At 42.4% G+C, this 19,469-nt stretch overlaps 1 protein-coding gene across 1 annotated transcript in view; it reads left to right on the top strand.

The window, feature by feature from the left end:
- TRANK1 (tetratricopeptide repeat and ankyrin repeat containing 1) overlaps positions 1-19,469 on the top strand; it is a 58,948-nt gene that overhangs the window by 23,400 nt on the left and 16,079 nt on the right. The window contains exons 9-18 of the mRNA XM_061997515.1: positions 1,597-1,764; positions 5,121-5,276; positions 5,655-5,906; positions 6,725-6,901; positions 8,442-11,312; positions 11,591-11,790; positions 12,260-12,397; positions 15,873-16,013; positions 16,706-16,862; positions 17,947-18,035. Coding sequence (XP_061853499.1) covers positions 1,597-1,764; positions 5,121-5,276; positions 5,655-5,906; positions 6,725-6,901; positions 8,442-11,312; positions 11,591-11,790; positions 12,260-12,397; positions 15,873-16,013; positions 16,706-16,862; positions 17,947-18,035 — 4,349 coding nt within the window. The remainder of the gene's footprint in view (positions 1-1,596; positions 1,765-5,120; positions 5,277-5,654; positions 5,907-6,724; positions 6,902-8,441; positions 11,313-11,590; positions 11,791-12,259; positions 12,398-15,872; positions 16,014-16,705; positions 16,863-17,946; positions 18,036-19,469) is intronic.

The raw sequence follows: 19,469 nt of genomic DNA, 5'->3' as shown, positions 1-19,469 counted from the left end.
AGACTCCACGCCCTCCCTTGGCAGTGTGTGCCAGGGCTCCCTCATCCTTACAGGAAGTAAACTCTTCTTTCTGTTTAAGTGGAACCATTTGTGTTCCAGGTTGTGCCCATTACCCCTTGTCCTGTCACTGGACACCACAGAAGACAGACTGGCCCCATCCTCTTGCCACCCACCCTTTAGACATTTATAAGCATTGATGCAGTCCACTCCCAGCCTTCTCTTCTCCAGGCTAAACAACTCCAGGTCTTGCACTGTTTTTTCATTAGAGAGATGTTCCAGTCTCCTTATCATCTCTGTGGCCCTGTACTGGACTCTCTCCAGCAGGTCCCTGTCTCTTGTGAGCTGAGGAGCCCAGAACTGAACACAGGACTCCAGATGAGGCCTTACCAGGGCAGAGTACAAGCAGGGGGATAACTTCCCTCAAGCTGCTGGCCACACTCTTCTTGATGCATCCCAGAATACCACTGGCCTTCTTGGCCACGGGGGCACATTGCTGGTTCATGTTTAATTTGCTATCCACAAGTTCTTTCTATAGTGTGTATATCTAAAGCATACTTATAAATGTATAAAGACATACATGTAAAAATCAACCCCTGCACTTGTCTGTTAAGAAAGTGTAATTCCTAATATAGCTTCAATGGTAAGACTTAGAAAAATAGAGCAAGTCACTTGTTTTAGCCTGTCTTTTTTTCCTCATCTGGGTTTTCCCTTCAGCACATGGGGTGGCAGAGGCTGTGTGATGTGCCTGGAGCATGTGTGGTGCTCTAACACTTATTTACTCACCATAGTCTTTCAGTCTTCTCTGTGGCTTGGTGGTTTGGTGCTCCTGTGCTCTCCCAGCTGCCCTGAGAGAATGGCTTATGGAAACGTGCTTATTTCAGGCAAAGAGAAGCAGCTGCTTGCAGGGCTGTAAAGCTTCCCCTAGTAGTGCAATGTGACATACCAAGAAGCAAGCATGTCCTCTTCCAGAATATTAGATACTGTGTAAAGGCTTTAAATCACCATTATATTTATTATGTCTGTGTATAATCTCTAATACTTGTTGTGAAGTGCTATAAAGGTTAGTAGTTTCTGTTGATAGCAGTGGTATCTACCATGAGTCAAACTAGACATCTTTGCTGTAAGGCTGATTGCCAAGGGAAGAAACTCAGTACCTAGTTGTGTGTGTTCATGGCTGAGTATGTGAAATATTGGGGTTGATTCAGTCACCTTCCAAACAGCAGCCAAATCCCTTGTTTTGATTTTGTTTCTTTATGTATAGAGCAGTTTGCCTAGAACCTGGAGAACAGGGTTGGAAATAAGGGAGGAAGTGAATTCCACATACCACCTCTGGCCAGTGAGATGCTCCCGATTCACCCAGCCTCTTGTCTTTCAGTGCTCTCATTTCCCAAACAGGATTTTAGTTTTTCCAAAGAGGTTTATTTTGGGGGAAAATAAGGTACAGTTGGGTATTCTTATGACACTGGAAAAATCAATGTTGTACTTTAACTCACGCTAGGAAGAGTGCCAGGGATTTGAAACACAAAGGAAAGAGGAACGAACCTCTGCACAATGAAAATTATTCTTCCTCTAACGTTTATTCATGTAACATTCTAGGCCAAACAGAAGATGTGATCATGCTCCTGAACTTTGGGGTTGATCCCACTGTTCCAGATTCACGCTCAAGATATGTTACAGATATCTTGAAAAAGAACAAAAACTTCGATGCCGTGAAAGCAGTCACCAGTCACATTGAGCAACGCGCTTCTGCAGAGAAACGGACAGGTAGGACACACACTGTGTGCTTTGCCTGGTTTTAGACTGTATCCTTTAGATACAGAGTTGTTTCATTTGTGGTTCGTAATAGCAAGTGGGTTTGATGTCACTTTTTTGTATGAGGTGTCATAGAATCACAGAATGGTAGGGTTGGAAGGGATCTTTAGAGATCATCTAGTCCAACCCCCCTGCAGAAGCAGGGTCACCTAGATCAGGTCACATAGGAACATGTCCAGGCGGGTCTTGAAGACCTCCAAGGAAGGAGACTCCACAACCCCTCTGGGCAGCCTGTGCCAGGGCTCCCTCACCTCAACAGGGAAATAGTTTCTCCTTATGTTTAAATGGAACTTTTTGTGTTCCAGCTTCATCCCTTTACCCCTTGGCCTGTTACTATCTACTGTAGAAAAGAGGGATGTCCCAACCTCCTGACACTCACCCTTTAGATATTTATAAATGTTAATAAGATCCACCCTCAATCTCCTCTTCTCCAGACTAAACAGCCCCAGTTCCCACAGCCTTTCCTTGTATGAAAGATGCTCCTGTCCCCTGATCATCTTGGTGGCCCTGTGCTGGACTCTCTCCAGCACTTCCCTGTCCCTCTTGAGCTGAGGAGCCCAGAACTGGACACAGGACTCCAGATGAGGCCTCACCAGGGCAGAGTAGAGAGGGAGCAGAACCTCCCTTGACCTGCTGCCCACACTCTTCTTGATGCATCCCAGGCTGCCATTGGCCTTCTTGGCCACGAGGGCACATTGCTGGCTCATGGTTAGTTTATTATCAATCAGGACTCCCAGGTCCCTCTCTACAGAGCTGCTCTGCAGCAGTTTGACCCCCAGCCTGTCCTGGTGCATGGGGTTGTTCCTCATCCTGATCTCCTGTCGCTCGTTGATGAGCGTTTTGTCCTTGTTTGAAGGAGGCTGCTGTCTCTAACTCATGTTCTTAGTGTATCACTCACTAAGTAATTCCAAGTTGCTGTAAGCTGCCACTGATTTCTCTCCTCAGTCTTAACATGAGGCTCCCCCCCTGCTTCTTTCTGATGCTTGTTCAGTTTTCACATTTTACTTTCCCTTTATGTTTTAGAAAATAAGAGCATTTTGTTAAAGAACTGGTGGCATATTTAAAATGCTTTTAAAGGTTTGAAGGGATGAAAATATGAGTGAAAACTTGACAAAACAAAATAACCTTTTACTAAGAGCTCTTTGTTCACAAAGGTTTAGCCATCTCTGATCTATGGCTGTGATGAGCAGCTAAAACTTTGGTATGACTTGGAATTTAACTTCTGCATATGTTAAGGGGAAAAGAATAGCAGAGCAGGCCATCAAACTAAAACTATGACAGCTACTCAGAACCAAAGCAGGGGAGCTAAGATTTACTTATGCTCTTGAAGTATGGAGAAACTTCAAAGTGCTTTTAAAAAGTTATTAATTACAATTCTAGGCAGTTTGCAAAGGACTTGTCATACAGGAAACTCTTAATTGTCCTAGTGCTAATATGGAACATCATGAACTGAGGTGACAAACTGGCTTCCAGGCTGCTGTTTCTTATAAAAGCCTGTCAGTTCTGAAGAGGATTCTCACTTGTCTGTAGTTTTTTTTCCCTAAGTTTCCTTTCTGGAAGCTAATGTATCAAGTGTGATTACCCAAATAATGGGAATTTCCTCTTCCATGCCAATAAATGGGAATGATAAAACATGAATTGTACACCATCCCCCCAGTGTGACAGTATTGAGACTGGACAGCCCTTATAGAATGTCCTGTCTGCCCCAACAAATGAAGTAAGCCTGAGCTGCCTGTACTGCAACATGGTCTTAGAGATGCTGTTTGAGGGAAGAGATGGGGAGCTGTCTACCCTCAGGACTGGACTCTCCCCACAGGATGCACCTTCTTGGCAGCATGGCACTATGGCTTGGTTGTTACATCCTAGCTCTGAAAGACATTATAGTGGACCACAGACATTTCCAGCAGAAGATCCAGTCCTAGGAGGCCATTTGGAACAAGATATTCCTACAGGACTTTGAGGTTCAGAAACTGAGGAGGTAGATCCTACAGTGGATCTTTTCAAGCCATAGACTACAGTTTAAAAAATAAGTCGCAAGCATGAACATTGTTTGTCTTGGGAGCATTTCTTCAGTACAGTCTTTCTGAGATGGCTTGGTGAGATGGCTTTCTGAGATGGCTTGATCTGCTTTTTTCCCCTGGCACTAACCAGCCAGAACTTTAAGGTACCACCTGTATTAGCAATGTTACTATATTAGCCCAAAACATAACCTTTTCAAAACAGAGCTTGCTCATGTCATGCGAATCTTAAAGCGCAGACGGAACAAAAGACTGCACAGGCAGATCAAACTTTGCAAAAGCAGAGGTTTCAGGCTGCATATCTACATTCATGTATGTATTGCATGTAAGTTTACTGGAAAGCACTGACTTTCATCACACTTGCATCTTGTGACTCCTGGCAAACAGATTCACACGTATTCTTAACTGCAGAGATCTGAGGAAGATCTTAGCCCAGTGGTTCTCAGGAGGTTAACACCAATATCCCTGTGGTGGTAATTGCTTTGGTTGGTTTTCCAGGTAGCTCAGCCTTTCTATGATCAATCTTTTTAATTTAGTTTGGTTTTGTCAATGCACAGCCCACAAGAATTTTCTAGGCTTGGTGCGAAAAGAGAGGCTGGAGAGTAAACCTCTACTTTACGAGTGGCAGTCTGAGGTTAGTCCTCATTGCTAAAAAGATGACTAACCTGTCAGTCTCTTTGTCCTAAGGAGTAAAGCTAGTGTTTTGTTTGGTCTTTGATATACCTGAATTCCTCAAAGCTTTTATGAACATCAGACCAAATCTTTCAGTTTTCATTTAAGGGCGTTTATTGGCACCTAATTTAAAATCTGCCATTGCCCATTACCTAAATACCTCTTAATCATGTAGGTATTTTGGTGTAGTGGGGTTTTTTTTCCTCCTTGGTTTGGTTTTTTTCTTTTAAGAGGACTAAGTAATTTATGGCTATATTTCTTAAATGGTACTGAGGAGTCTGACAAGCTCAGGACATCTGATCAAAGTGGTGTGTTGGATTCTGAACAAAGATATGTTGAACAATGATATGTCAGCATCCTGCCTGCATGCAGAACTACTGTGAACTATTGCCATTTTCAACCTAGTGTATTATGGTAAAGAGTGTATTTGAGTGTATCAAATATCCTTTGGGATATGAAATCCACCACAAGGCTGGCTTTGGCAGTAAGAGTTTCAACCATCTGATCTTAACCTGCCAGCAGACCTTTCCCAGAGCCTGGAGGTGTAACATGTTATAACCCTGCCCTTGAAACATACCAGCAAGGAAGTGGATATTCAGTTTCTGTCATGTTTTGCAGAATGTGAAGGCAGAGCCACAGCCGATACAGATTCTCTCCTGAATGCTCTTGAACAGTTTGTCCAGTTCTACAGGTTTGAAAATGGAGCACATCATAAAAATGTACTGAATGAAGATGCAGTTAAACGATTTCTGAAGCTGCTGTCTTCTGTGAAAGGTACAGCGAGTTCCCGTTTCTCCCCTTCACAAAACTTAATTGCTGTGAAAAATGTGATTGATGCTAACATCCAGTTTTTGCTCTTTTACCCTTCCTTCTCTTCCCTGTTTCTGCAGCTGATATTACTGGAACAATGGGCTTTTCCTTATTTTTACTGTTGTGTTTTGCACTGAAATATACCGGAGTATGCACAAACATTCAGTATGATGAATCGAAATGTTCAAACTTAGTTTGCTGTCAGCATGAGGATGGAAAGATCCAAGTGTTGCATTTTGCTGTTCTGAATTTAATGAGTTCATTTTTCTGAAATCAGTTTACAGTGAGATGGATTTTATTACGTAGCTTTGAGTGAGTTACGTTGTCTTGACTGTCTTGCAGAAATCCCTGGAGGAGTGGTTTGCAACATCTCCCAAGCCTGTGCTAACAGCTTCATAAAACAGTTGCTGGAGAAGCAAATGTGGCAGAAAGTTTTGCTGCTGTTAACAGGGAAATCCAGCGGGGAGGAACCGTCAGGTGGAGGACTCTTCAAAAACTGCAGCCTTTCAGACGTTGACATCGGCAACGTTATCCAACAGTGTGACAGAACAGATATGCAAGTGCCCCTCATAAGATGCTTGATTGAACAAGGAGGTGAATAACTGTGCAATATTAATGTGTTATAGAAGATCTGGCATTTCGTTTGGCATGTTTGGAACAACATGGTTTCAGAAACACAAAGCCACAAAAAAACCTGCATTGGTATAAGTGCAGCAGCTTGGTTGGAGTGCAGTCCATCAACTGCATCTGCTCTGCATGACATGGGGAAGTTAACAAGGTCATATGGGATGGAAGATGTTTTTCAAATGAAATTTGGCAGTCAGGGTTAGTGAAAGGCAAAAGGCCAAAGATTATTGTTGCTTCTTTGCTCGTAGTTTCTTCAGGTTTTAATTTCTCTGTCTTCAGCCACAGTCTTATCCCAATAGAAACTATAAGCCTCAGTCTTTGGGATCAGTCTGGTTTTATTGACTGCTTCAGTGGTTTCAAAGGCATGACCAGATATCTCTTTTTTTAGCTAGAGCAGACTTCATCATTTTTCTTCTTTTGGATGAGGTTTACTCCTAGGATCGCTTTGGCATTTTTCATTTCATCTTAACATTTGGTGTTAGCTGTAAGTTAAGGACACAGCTGTCTTGCTGCAGCATTGTGAGTACCAGAAGTGAAGGGAGGCTTCTTGGTTTGGTCAGTGACTGACATATTTGAACAAGATATGTTAATGGGACATGAGAGGAGATTCTGAACTACTTCTTAGTCAAAAAGTCGTTAACTTATACATTTAAAAAGCTAAGGGGGAAAGAAAGCCACCATCTCAGCAATCAGCATGTACCTTTGTCTGTTTAAAACTTTCTGTAGTTTGCAGATCTGTCATGTCAGATTTAACCCCTGATATTTTCACATCCCCTTCACACCAGCTCTGCCAGATGGGATTGGAACCAAATCTGAAATACCACTGCAAATATGCCTCAAAAAGAGTTACTTTGAGCTGGTGTATTTGCTGCTGACCAAAGGTGCAGATCCTCGAAATGTCTCCACTGCACAAGGAGATACTCCTCTACATGCTGCAGTTTCCATCTGTTTAAATAACAGAGGTAAGGTTTTTGTATGCCTGGGCCTAGGAGACACAAAGAGCTCTAGCAGATGTGGGCTGTTGTTTTCACAGCAGCTGTTGAAAACATCCCCGTTTCTTACCTGCCCAGCCCACTGCCCCTTCTGCTGCACTTTGCTGATGTGGTAGCAGAGACAGCAGATCAGGATGTCTGATTGTGTCTCAGGCCCCAGAGTTTACAAGCCAGAGGGTTTGTACCAATCTTTAAGCTGATGTGTTCTACTCTCTGGTTACAGTATCTGGGACTATGAGGAGGTTAATGGCAACTCAGGTGACCGGGGGCAATCAAGCAGCTGTAACGTCAGTTACTACTTTGTGAACTCTTATAATCAAGCTGATTTCCTCTTTGAAACTCTGTACATTGTGTACCGAGTGGGAATGAAGTAAACAAGAAGGAGCTAGGAGAAAACAAAGGTAAAGGCAGAGCAGTGGCTGCAGACTTTGAAGGAAATCCTACAGTGACATCTGAAATCCATTTCCCATTTTCCTTCAGTTGCAAATCAAGGAGAGTTGTATTCAGAGGAGTGAGTTAGTGTATGGTAGGGCTTGTGTAAAAATGTAAGAAATTAAGACAAACTATCAAATTGAGCCCCAAGATCAGGTTAGATTTTAAATTAAGAACAAATGCATTTTGAGTTGAAGGATTAAAAGTACTGAATTTATTACTTTATAAAGTACAAACATTTCATTTAGTAGATTTAGAGAGATTAAAAGCATAGGTACTGCTAGTCATAAATTTTAAATCAAAAGATCAAGAAGTCCAATGACAACATCTTCTCTGAAGTATTTTTCCCTGTGTAAAGTTTATGGGGTGGAATTTCCTTACAATTATTTTGTTGGGTCACTATTTTAGGAAAGAAATGTTTCACGGACATTATCTGCTTTAAATCACATATATTGTGTGGATTAAATCCAGAAAGCTGTAAAATGTCTCTTTTTAAAAAGAATTATCTTTTCCCCCAGGGAGGTATTGGACTAATCTAATTTTGTAGGAAATTGCTCTAGGGAAACCTCAGCTATGGGGAGATAGCTGGAATTTGCCACAGGCTATTTTAGTGAACCAAAGCTACCTGCAGCAGATTACTTCTAGGGGGCATTTTAGATTGAACCATAGGAGTACACAGGGCTGCTGCTTGTCCAGACAACCAGTCACAAACCTGTCTTGGACAGCAGTCAGGGCTGATGCTGGAAGATAAACAGAGCTATCTGCAGCCAGAGGTTAAAAAAGAGGAACGAGATTGACTGATGCTACAGGAGCAATTGCAGCACTAGGTAGGGATTTCTGAAACCTTACTGCTGCTGTGTTGTTTTCCCTGAGTATTAGAAAAGCTTAGTTCTGAGCCATTTCAAATAAGCAGGTTTTACAAACATGAGATGGAGATTTTCTTTTTAATTTTGAAAAGAAATTGGTTTTCTTTTAATAGCTGCAGGAAAAAAAAAGAGATTAAATATTCTTGGCCTACAAAGGAGCTTTGTAAAGCCAGTGATTTGGTTTTGTTATGTTTGTTTTCTCTTGCTTTCAGATGGCACTGGTTTAAGCATCCTGAACTGTCTACTCGATCTCTTTGCTTCAAGACCTTCCGAGTTTCACTATCTTAATCCAAACGTGCAAGATGAGAACGGAAATACAGTGATGCATTTTGTTTTTCAGAGAGCCTTTTCCAAACAAGTCAAGAGAGTAATCGAGTCCTTGGCAAGATTTGATGTGAACTTCAATATAAAAAACAAACTAGGAAGAGATGTGAGGTATAAAATTAAGAAAACTGATCCACTGCTACTTGCCTGGAATAATGCTGTAGTGGAGAAAAAGAAGTACCGGCAGGATATAGCAGGGCAGTTGGTTAAAGCATCCAAGCCTGCTCCAGCCTCTGAGATTTCACAGCCAAAGAGCACAGGGCGTTCTTCGTCTGGGCCCTCATTAAAGGCACCGTCTGGCAACGCAGCTCATCGTGATTTAAAAACCCCGTGTTCCCTAAAGACAAAAGATCGGTTGGCAGAGCAGGAAGCGGAACGGATAAATAGCCCCTTCACGCTGCAGGAAACTCTAGTGGAGGCCATCACAGCTTTAATTCAGCAACTGAAATTGGGTGACACCTTGAGGAAGGAGCACTGTCTGGTACAAAAGTCATCTTCAGCCCAGGCTAATTTGGAAGAGGGCAGAAGTGAGTCCTCGCAGCCTTGTGGAAGCAGAGCTTATCCCGAAGGAAAAGGGGGTAACTGGGGGAGAAAGAAAGGAACGGGGGAAGGTAGTACGGCCCTGCCTAATGGAGAAAAGGAAGAACCAGAGGAAGAGAAGGAGAAGATTCTGGATATTGAGGCGTATGTGCAGGAGTTTGATAACATGACCTGGGAAATAGAGTGCACTCCTGAAATATTGAAGACGTTGAGTAGCAAAGCTGTGCCTCACTATCTGAAAACCAAAACTATAATGACCATTAAGCGGCTCGGCAACGGGGAATGGACTAGGGGCCTTCAGAAGCCACTGAAAAACTTGAAAGCTGACATCCAGCTGTATGAAGCCAAGTTGGGCAAAGGTCCCAGAATGCTGTGGGAGCTTGCGATCGACTTTTCTCCTCGTTGCAGCGAGAGTGCGGAAAAGATCATGGAGACAGAACAGACAAGAAGCCTTCCAGAAAAGTCGGGTAGAGTGTACACGGAAATCATCCGCATTTGGGCCATTGTCCTCGACCACTGCAAGCTGAACCGTGTCTTAGATAATATATGTACTTCCTACAACCGTGGTTTATCCTGCATCTTGAGGAAAAAGCTCAAGGGCATAAACGAAGGACAGCAGAACCACAGCGTGACGACGCAGAAGCGCGTCCCGCGTTGTTACGTTGAGGACCCAGAGGCGGAAAAGTCGAAGGAGCGTACCGTACCTGAGTACTTCCCTCCAGCCAGCGCGGCGGAGTTGGAGTACAATATCATGAAGTTTCATAGCTTCAGTACTAACATGGCCCTTAACATTATCAATGATGTGCATTCTTCTGTGGAATACCCTTTCCGAGTCGGGGAGTTGGAGTACGCGGTAATTGATCTCAATCCAAAGCCCATGGAACCAATCATTTTAATTGGGCGAAGCGGGACGGGGAAGACGACTTGTTGTTTGTATAGGCTTTGGAAGAAATTCTATTCCTACTGGGAGAAATCCACCTTGGCAAATGGTCCTCTGCTGGAGAGGCAAACGTGGCAGCAGAGGAAGTGCGGTGAGGTTGAAAAAGATGGGTTAGAGAGGGAAGAGAGTGAACTAAAAGTGGACAGCGATGATTCGAGTGAGGAGCAGGTGAGCGACGAGCAAGACCAGGACAGTGAGGATGAGGAGGTTCCTGTGGGCACAGCTGGTGCAGACGTGAATTCATGTGATGAAGGAAACCAAATGCCTAGCACGGAAGCGTCAAACAGGCTGGAGCACCTGCACCAGATCTTCGTGACAAAAAATCCCGTCTTGTGCCGAGAAGTTCAGAAGAATTTCGTTGAACTTAGCAAGTCTTCCAAGGTAACCAGTCACTTCAGGCCTCTGGAGCCAAATGTTCACAAGCTACAAGATGTCAAAGATGAAAATTTTCCACTGTTTATCACCTCCAAGCAGTTGTTGCTGCTGCTGGATGCGTCCATGCCTGACCCATTTTTTCCAAGAAACGAAGATGGAAGCCTTAAAAGAACCATTGTTGGTTGGAGCCCTCAGGAAGACTTGGTTGTACCAAACTGGCAAGATGAGGATGAAGAAGGTAACGGTGAAGCAGAACATAGCAACGATGAAGGAGGCGCAGATACATACTCTAGGGAAAGCGATCCACGGATTTTTGTGACTTATGATGTATTTGCAAATGAAATATGGCCAAAAATGGTAAAAGGTAAAAGCTTGTACAATCCAGCACTGGTTTGGAAAGAAATAAAGTCATTTCTGAAAGGCTCTTTTGAGGCACTGAGTTGCTTTGGGGGTAAACTTACTGAGGAGCAGTACAAAAAGCTCGGCCGAAAGAGATCACCAAACTTCACAGAAAACAGGAGTGAAATCTATCACCTCTTCTGTCTTTATCAGCAGATACGATCGCAGAGGGGCTTCTTTGATGAAGAAGATTTCATATATAACTTATCTCAAAGACTGTCAAAGCTCAGGGAGCTGCCGTGGTCTATCCATGAGTTTTATGGTGACGAGATACAGGATTTCACCCAAGCTGAGCTAGCCCTGTTAATGAAATGCATCAATGACCCTAATGCCATGTTTCTAACTGGTGACACCGCCCAGAGCATCATGAAAGGAGTTGCCTTTCGTTTTAGTGATCTGAGGTCACTGTTCCATTATGCAAGCAAGAACTCCATGAACAAGAAGCAGCGTGTTAGAAAACCAAAAAGGATCTATCAGTTGTACCAGAACTACAGGTCCCATTCAGGTAAAGTAACACATTTATTTATGGTTTGGGCTCGTGCTTGTCAGATGTTGTGGCCTGAGGTTTTTCTTTAAGAGACCAGATGGTCAGCTTTTTCTCACCTGCAGATTCTATCTTTTGACATCTCAACTGAAAACCCAAGAATGAGCCTTTTAAAAATTGACAGTTTTTGAACAATCGTTCTTACCACGTGTTTTGACTGTATTTGTCTGAAGGAAAACTTGAAATGTGCTTGCAAGCAAAACAGGCAGCCTGAAGTGTAAATGTTCTGCCTCTTACAGGTATTCTCCATTTAGCTTCTGGAGTGGTTGATTTGCTTCAGCACTATTTCCCAGAATCTTTTGATCGGCTTCCTAAGGACTGTGGTCTCTTTGATGGACCAAAACCTACAGTCTTGGAGTCCTGCAGTGTTAGTGACCTAGCAATTCTGCTGAGGGGCAACAAAAGGAAAACACAACCCATTGAATTTGGAGCACATCAGGTTTGCTTTTCGTAGCTATACAGCTTTTTGCAGATTTTTTTCAGCTCTCTTGCTAAATCATTATGTATGGACTGCCCACAACTTTCTTTTTTAAGCCCTTGTATCTCACTGGTAAACTCTACTTTTTAAACTTAGAAACCTTTATTGTCTTGGTTTCTGTTTTTTCTCACAGCATGTCTTTCTCTTTTTGGACTTCTTTGCATCAGGTGTTGCCTGTCCCTTTCTTTTCTAACTCTGAATGTTCTTACACCATATCTCCAGCTGTCTGCACATACCACTCATTTGTCAGTCTTCTAGTCACAGCTTTGTGACCTTTTTTGTGGAGTCTGGTGGAATGTCTGTGTTAAACATTGTCTGGTTTTGAGAAGGCTCTTGCATTTTCATGACATGATTATATGCCTTCTCTATGCAGCTCTTCATTTATTTTTCCTTCCTAATATGTTCTTTTTAATCATGTATTTTATGACAGGTGGTCTTAGTGGCAAATGAAACTGCAAAGGAGAAGATACCTGAGGAACTTAGTTTAGCACTTGTACTGACAGTTTATGAAGCAAAAGGCTTGGAATTTGATGATGTACTCCTTTACAACTTTTTCACAGATTCAGAGGTATTTAATTCTTACCCATTCAATGCATTTTTTTCTTAAGACTTGATTTTACAAGTGATCCAGTTGGCTTTCCAGCTGGGGAAGGATTCTCTGTTTCTTCTGAAGATGGCTGGTTTCATCTCAGTAAATAACAGGGCTCACAGGTTTAGGAATTGAGACAGTCTTCCCTTTGTGCTGCATTTTGCTTCAGGTTGGCTGTTGCAGTTTAAGGGAGAGCCTTGGGCTGAACATAACAGTGCACACACAAACACACACTTCTGCTGTCTACCAAGACTACTCTGCAAGCTTACAGCATGTCCCTCCTGGCTGCTTCTTCTTTGGGTCAGAGCAGCTGGTGGAGGGACACTCCATCACCCTCTCATACTCTACCTTATACTGGAGTTACAAAAAAGCACCTTAGACCCCCTGCTTTGCATCAGTACAAAATTGTAAACCAGTTATGCTTAGAATCAAATAGTGGGTGTATGCATTTGGGGAGCAGGGGAGGAACATGCTCTGCAACCATCACAGCTTAGATCTGGAAGACTTATTCTGCTATAGATCAGGAGTTGTCATGAAACTTGGGAAGGTCTCACAGTCTGTAGTGGACACCGTCATCCACAGAATGGCCTCAGATAAAGAAGTCTTTCTTTCCTGGAGGTGTTACGTTTTGTACTTCTTATGTACTCCCTTTTCCTGTTTTGTGGTTCTCTGGGAAGCTCAGACTCTGTCTCTCCAAGGTTTCCTGTAATTCAGACGTGGCAGGGATGCAGTCCTCAAATCTTACAAAGAGCTGTCAACCACAGCAGCCTGGCTGTTGTTGCTGGAGCATCACCCAGCCCCTGCCTCCAGCCAGGCAGCATCCTTACTCAACATGTCTGCAGAGACTTGAGAATGCCCATCATTGGGTATATGTGCTTCATATGCTCAGCAAATAAATATTCAGTGTGGACACCTCTGCCCCTAGCCCTCAAAAGAGTGTCTCACACATGGTTTTCCAGCAGATGAAAACCACAGGAAAACTGAGAGCAGCTGACTGGTTGTTCATTGGGGTTAGTAGACATTACGTGGTGAGGGCAGAAGGAAGGAGCTCGAGGTAAATGGTGGGGTGTCTGGCTTACTGAGATTTGGGGACAGTTCAATACTGGCTGTCATGGTAGGTTTCTCAAACCTGATTTGGTTTTGGTGATGCAAGTTGTACTTAGCAAAACCAGTCCAACAGCGTTGAGTTGTGTAGAGCTTTTTAACTAAGATTAACATATATCACGCCTAGAGAAGTGTTTTCATAGAATTCTTCCTTTTTCCAGGAGTGATTGGATTGAGTTGATTGGAGCAGCTAAACAAGCAGGAAAGAGAGCAGCTAGCCCTGAGGTTTTCTAGTCTTGAAAAGCAGAAGTGATGGGCTTGTCAGTGTGAGATTAGCAGTTGGACTCTTAAAGGTCTTTTCCAACCATAACGATTCTGTGATTCTATGATCTATGACCTGTTGTAAACACAGCAAATGGGGCTGTGTGCTCCTAGTAATGTGTTGACTTTTATTTTTATTGGGTTTGGAAATGAGATTTGAAATGACTCTTGTTTCAAGAAGCAGATTTGAATGAAGAATCAATAAGGAAAAAACCCAAACAAACCAACCTAAAACCCCAAAACCTAGCAAGCTGTTGAACAAACTGATACTGTTAGCTGGTTGTCGTTTTGTAACCCATGACAGGCTTAGGAGTGCTTTGATTGATGATTCATTGCAATCTTAACTTCAAAATACATTTTGCAAGGAAGATTTCCTGTGTTTCTTGCCCTTAGGAAGACAGTTAACCTGCATCAGGTTGCTTAAAGCACTCAACTATGTAGATTAAAAAGAAGCTATTTCAGTCTATTATGAGTCTTTTTCATTTTGTGCCAGAAACTTGGCATTATTTAATCAGATTTCAATTAAATGCCAAAAGGAGTAAATAGTAAATACACTTTAAGGTTTTTTTTTCTGGGTTGTTATTTTTGTGAGGATTCAGGAACCTGCAGAAAGGTGTGATCAGGAGCTGGCATTTGTTATGTGGTGTTGAGAGTGCACAGCACCAATCTGCTGCCACGCTTTAAATGTATTTAATCTCGTCTATGCACATTTTTAGACATTTCTCACATGTCCCTGTGTCATAGTCCAATATTCTCTGACCAAATATTTTTGGATATTCCCCATGAGTGGTTTTTTGCTCATCTCTGCCATTCCTCTCTCTGCCTCAGATCTTCACTGGTAATTACAGGTATTGCAGTTTAATACATCCATCACATGAATGGTCAGCTCTGTTGCCTGATCAGCAATGTTGCCTCTCATGCATAGTGAGACTATAAACCTGCATGGGATACTTGTGAATCCACCTCCATGTCACAGAATCACAGAATCTTAAGGGTTGGAAGGGACCTCGAAAGATCATCCAGTCCAACCCCTCTGCCAGAGTTAAGACCAGCTAGAGTAGGTCACACAGGAACTCATCCAGGTGGGTTTGGAATGTCTCCAGAGAAGGAGACTCCGCAACCCATCTGGGCAGCCCCTTCCAGTGCTCCATCACCTGAACAGTGAAGAAATTCTTCCTTGTATTTCTTTGGAACTTCTTATGTTCCAGCTTGTGCCCATTGCCCCTTGTCATACCATTGGACATCATTGAGAACAGCCTGGCTCCATCCTCCTGACACCCACCCTGAGGGAGCCCTGGCACAGGCTGCCCAGGGAGGGTGTGGAGTCTCCTTCTCTGGAGGTTTCCAGACCCATTTGGATGTGTTCCTGTGTGACCTGATGGAAGTGAACCTGCTTTAGCCGGGACTTGGACTGGATGATCTCTAGAGGTCCCTTCCAATCCCCTACTACTCTATGATTCTATGATATATGTTGCATATGATTTGAATGTAGAAGAATGATATAGCAGTACCCTGAAATCATAAGACAGATGTAATAACCCAATAGCAATATACAACAGACTCCCAGTGCAAGCATGATTCCCAGTAATGATCCCTGTGTGAACCACCGTCATGATGCTGGGCATCCCCATTCCCTTTGAAGAGGTAGCTCAAAGCCAGCTCAAGCCAGTTGCACTCTTCCAGGTTTGTTTTCCTTGTTGCTTAGTTTTCACACACTCTTGGGCTGAGCCACGTATTCACTTTTCTCCATGGTAGTCTGGGCAGCTCAGGAGGACATTACTCTCTATTAGGTATTTTAGGAGAAGTTGTTTATTTGGCTTGAGGACTGCCTGGTACAGGAATGTAATTCAAACAAAGGTTACCTTCCAGTCCTGAAGTTCAGCTGAGATGAAGTTCAGCTTTCTTAATGACTACCGGATGTTGTTCTTTATGTTCTTCGCTGTTTTTTGTTTTCCTCTCATCTCCTCTGAGCCTTCTTCAGTTGGGGGGGGGGGTGCATTGGTCGAGTGCAGCATGTTGCCTTATCTTGTGCTTCTGTGAGCAGTAGTGATGGATGAACACAAGTAAACTCATTCTCTTGACATTTTAGGCTAGCAAAGAGTGGAAGATAATTTCTTCTTATACTCCTGGTTCGGATGTGCAAGTGGGAACCAAATTGCTGATAGAAATGCCTTTAGAGGATGCTGGTGGTATGCAGAAAATAACTCCTTTTAATGTGGAAATGTACAAGGTGAGCTTTTCATAGTGTTGGGAGCAGGAAGGATAAACGAAGTCCTTAAATCTTAGATGCAGGACATTTCTTCAAGGAATCATTTAGTCCTGTAGTTCCATATGCATCAAGGTTGCTTTATCTTTTTGATAGTTGTTTGTATCTCTATAGAGTCTGGATTTTGAAACATAAAGGGTTTCTGAGAATGTAATTTGATAAGAGAAGAAAGACTACATGTGATAAACTTTCAGGTGTATTTACAGAACAGCTGTGGCTAAAGCAAACGGCAAATCAGCTTGTCAGTGTTTATTATTAACTTTAGTCTGGCTTCAGATCAGTGTCACCACCTTAAAATTAAGGAAACCTAGAGTCTGGTGAGTCAGATATTTTCAGCACTGTGTGGTAAAAAATGAATAATTATATGTGCAAGTGATTAGAAAGAAAATAGACTTATCACACCTGCAGCTGCTAGATTTGCTGTAGCAGAAATTGCATGCAAATTAGCTGGACAATGGCTTATGTAATTGAAAAAGACCCACATATTTAATATTTAAAGTTACTGTTTGAACAGTGTCGTGATTGTTGCTAATTCTGTCTATATTCTGGTTTCTTATACCTGCAAGGTATGTTTCTTTCTAACAATGTAGCTCATCTGGCATTTCATGGATTTTATTTTTGTGTGTTGCTTTTTTGTTTGTTTGTTTCTGCTTCAGATGCTGAATGGAGAACTAAAGCAATTGTATACTGCCATTACAAGAGCCAGAGTCAATCTTTGGATCTTCGATGAAGACAGAGATAAGCGGGCTCCAGCTTTTAAGTATTTCATCAAAAGAGGATTTGTTCATGTTGTCAAAGCAGATGAAAAGAAAGGTGAAGTTATCCTAAAACTTTCTCACAAGACTGTCAAACAGGCCAGCCTACTCATGCTTTCTTGCTTCTAGGCTGTGTGATTAAAGAAGGTTAAATTTCTTGGTCCCTGTAATGGTATGTGTTAAATTTCCACTGGTTTCAGTGGGTTTTACTTCTTTTGGCTCTAAAAATCAGTTGTATATGTCAGTTATGTATATCTGTTAATACATAACTTCATTGCTAATTCGTCATTTTCATTAGATCACTTGTATTTGCTCTGGCAGTTACTTCATAGAGCTCCAAGCAGTAAATTTAGTTATGTAAAATACTTCATAAGTACAGATGGTGGTCAGTACTCTTCCACACTTAAAGTGACTATGGGATGCAAAGATTATCACTTAAGCTTATTATATGTATCATAAAAGTTACATGCATGCAAAAAATGTCACTTACCAACCCATTGCTGATCTCAGGTGAGGGATCACTCAGACTTGAGGCTAACCTTGAGAGGTGTCCCTACTCAAGGGGAGATCACTGCCGCTCAGCCAGCTGATGTGGAGGGAGAGCTCAAGGGGCTCTGATGGCTGCAGAAATCTATAGCATAAAGTGGTTGATATGTAGGCAGATTTTTTTGCTCTGTTTATACAGTTTCAGCCAAACCAGTTGTTACTATTTTGATGCTGTGTTCTCACTGATAGCCTCACACAATAGGATTCACTTTGGTTAGGCTGACTTGCTGAGCATCTGCCTGGATCAAAGTTCACTTTGTTCAAACACAAGGAGAACATCCATCACATCCCAGCTGAAAGAGATCAGTGAAATGAAAGACTTTGTTTTTTATAAATTCAATGGTTTTACTCAAAGTTTTGTCCAGAAAACAGGAATAATTTTCAAAGGTCTTTCAAAACCAATCCCAATTTGTTGATTTTCAGTGATGACTGAGAGGGATAAAACGTATTCAACTCAGAGTTACCATTGCTGGTGTGAGCACAAATCATTAAGAGCCTGGAACATTATGAGGTGTTGATGCTTAGTTTTGATACGTGGTTTCTGTGGTTTATCCATTCTAACATATGAGTAACATCAAATACTCCATACCTTCCAGACTTAGATGACAGCATGTTTGTTAAAACTTCAACTCCAGAAGAGTGGATTGCACAGGGAGACTACTATGCCAAACATCAGTTCTGGGAGGTAGGAGCGTGTGTTTATCTGGAATAAGGATTCTTGTCTACTCTGAAACCTTCTTTTAATTTTCTTTGCATCCATACAATTATCTGCAAACCTTCATTTGCTCCGTAGCAGTTAAATGTTTGTGGTTTGTAGTTGTGTGGGTGTCTACAGACTACTTGTAAACAATTTGCAAGAGGTAAGCTGGGAGAGCAAGCCTATTGTTTGTAATCTCACATTCACTGAGAAACTTGCAGTCTAATGAGGGAAAAATGCTTCAAGGTGCACAAACAAAAGATGGCTAGAAAAAGCAATTATTAGCAACAGCTGGAATTTACTGGAGTTTGTGTTATATTGATTTGGGTGATGATCTCAGAGCCCTTGTATGGCTTTTTTGGACAATAATTAGGGATGGATACAAAACGCAAGTGAAGGAGCAGCATGTAAAAACCAAGGGAACACTAAGACAGCTGTGGAAATAGTAGCAAAATAAGGGTTTAATTCCCTTCTTATTTAAAGAGGTTTTACAGTCTTTTATTTCCTAAATAGTTAGTAAATACAATCAGATATAGGATGACAGTTAATGGAATGGAAGCAAAACCCAGCCAGGATGACACCACCAGTGAATTATTTTACAGGAAATTAAGGGATATCTCTAGGTAAACTATCCTTGTCCTTCTGTGTCATTTTGGCTTCCCAGACATCAACTGGGAGTGTCTTACAGTGGACACAAAGAGTCCCAGGAAATTTCTGGAGGATGTTGAAGATAACTTCTTGGTGCCGGTACTAAGGGTGCCAACTAGGAGGGCTACCCTCCCAGACTTGTTTGTAAACAGAGAGGGACTCGTGGACAAAGTGGTGGTTGCTGGCTGTCTTGTTAACAGTGACCACAAAGTAGCCAAGTTTCAAATCATTGGCAATAGGAGAAAAAGTGCCAGCCAAAACTTCAACCCTGGAGAAGAGGAGACTGTGTGGTGACCTCATTAATGTTCACAAATACATGAAGAGCAGGTGTCAGGAGGATGGAGCCAGGCTCTTCTCAGTGATGGCCATTGATAGGACAATTGACAATGGGTATAAGCTGGAACGTAAGAGGTTCCAAAGAAATAGAAGGAAGAGTTTCTTTAGTGTGAGTGTGAGGGAGCACTGGAAGGGGCTGCCTAGATGGATTGTGGAATCTCCTTCTCTGGAGACATTCCAAACCCACCTGGATGAGTTCCTGTGTGACCTACTCTAGCTGGTCCTGCTCTGGCAGGGGTCTTGGACTAGATGATCTTTCGAGATCCCTTCCAATCCTTGAGATTCTATGATTCTATGATATGAGGAGGGCAGACTTGGGGTTGCTGAAGGAGGTGCCAGATTCTACACCTGGGATGAGGTAGTCCTGGTTATACGTACAAACTGAGGGACAAGAAGCTGGAGAGCAGCTCTCCGGAAAGAAATCTGGGTTTTGGGTTG

Source organism: Colius striatus, chromosome 5, assembly GCF_028858725.1.
Source record: "Colius striatus isolate bColStr4 chromosome 5, bColStr4.1.hap1, whole genome shotgun sequence".
In the NCBI taxonomy this organism is placed as follows: domain Eukaryota; kingdom Metazoa; phylum Chordata; class Aves; order Coliiformes; family Coliidae; genus Colius; species Colius striatus.
The sequence above is the reverse complement of the archived record's forward strand: the minus strand, read 5'-3'. Positions and strand labels throughout refer to the sequence as shown.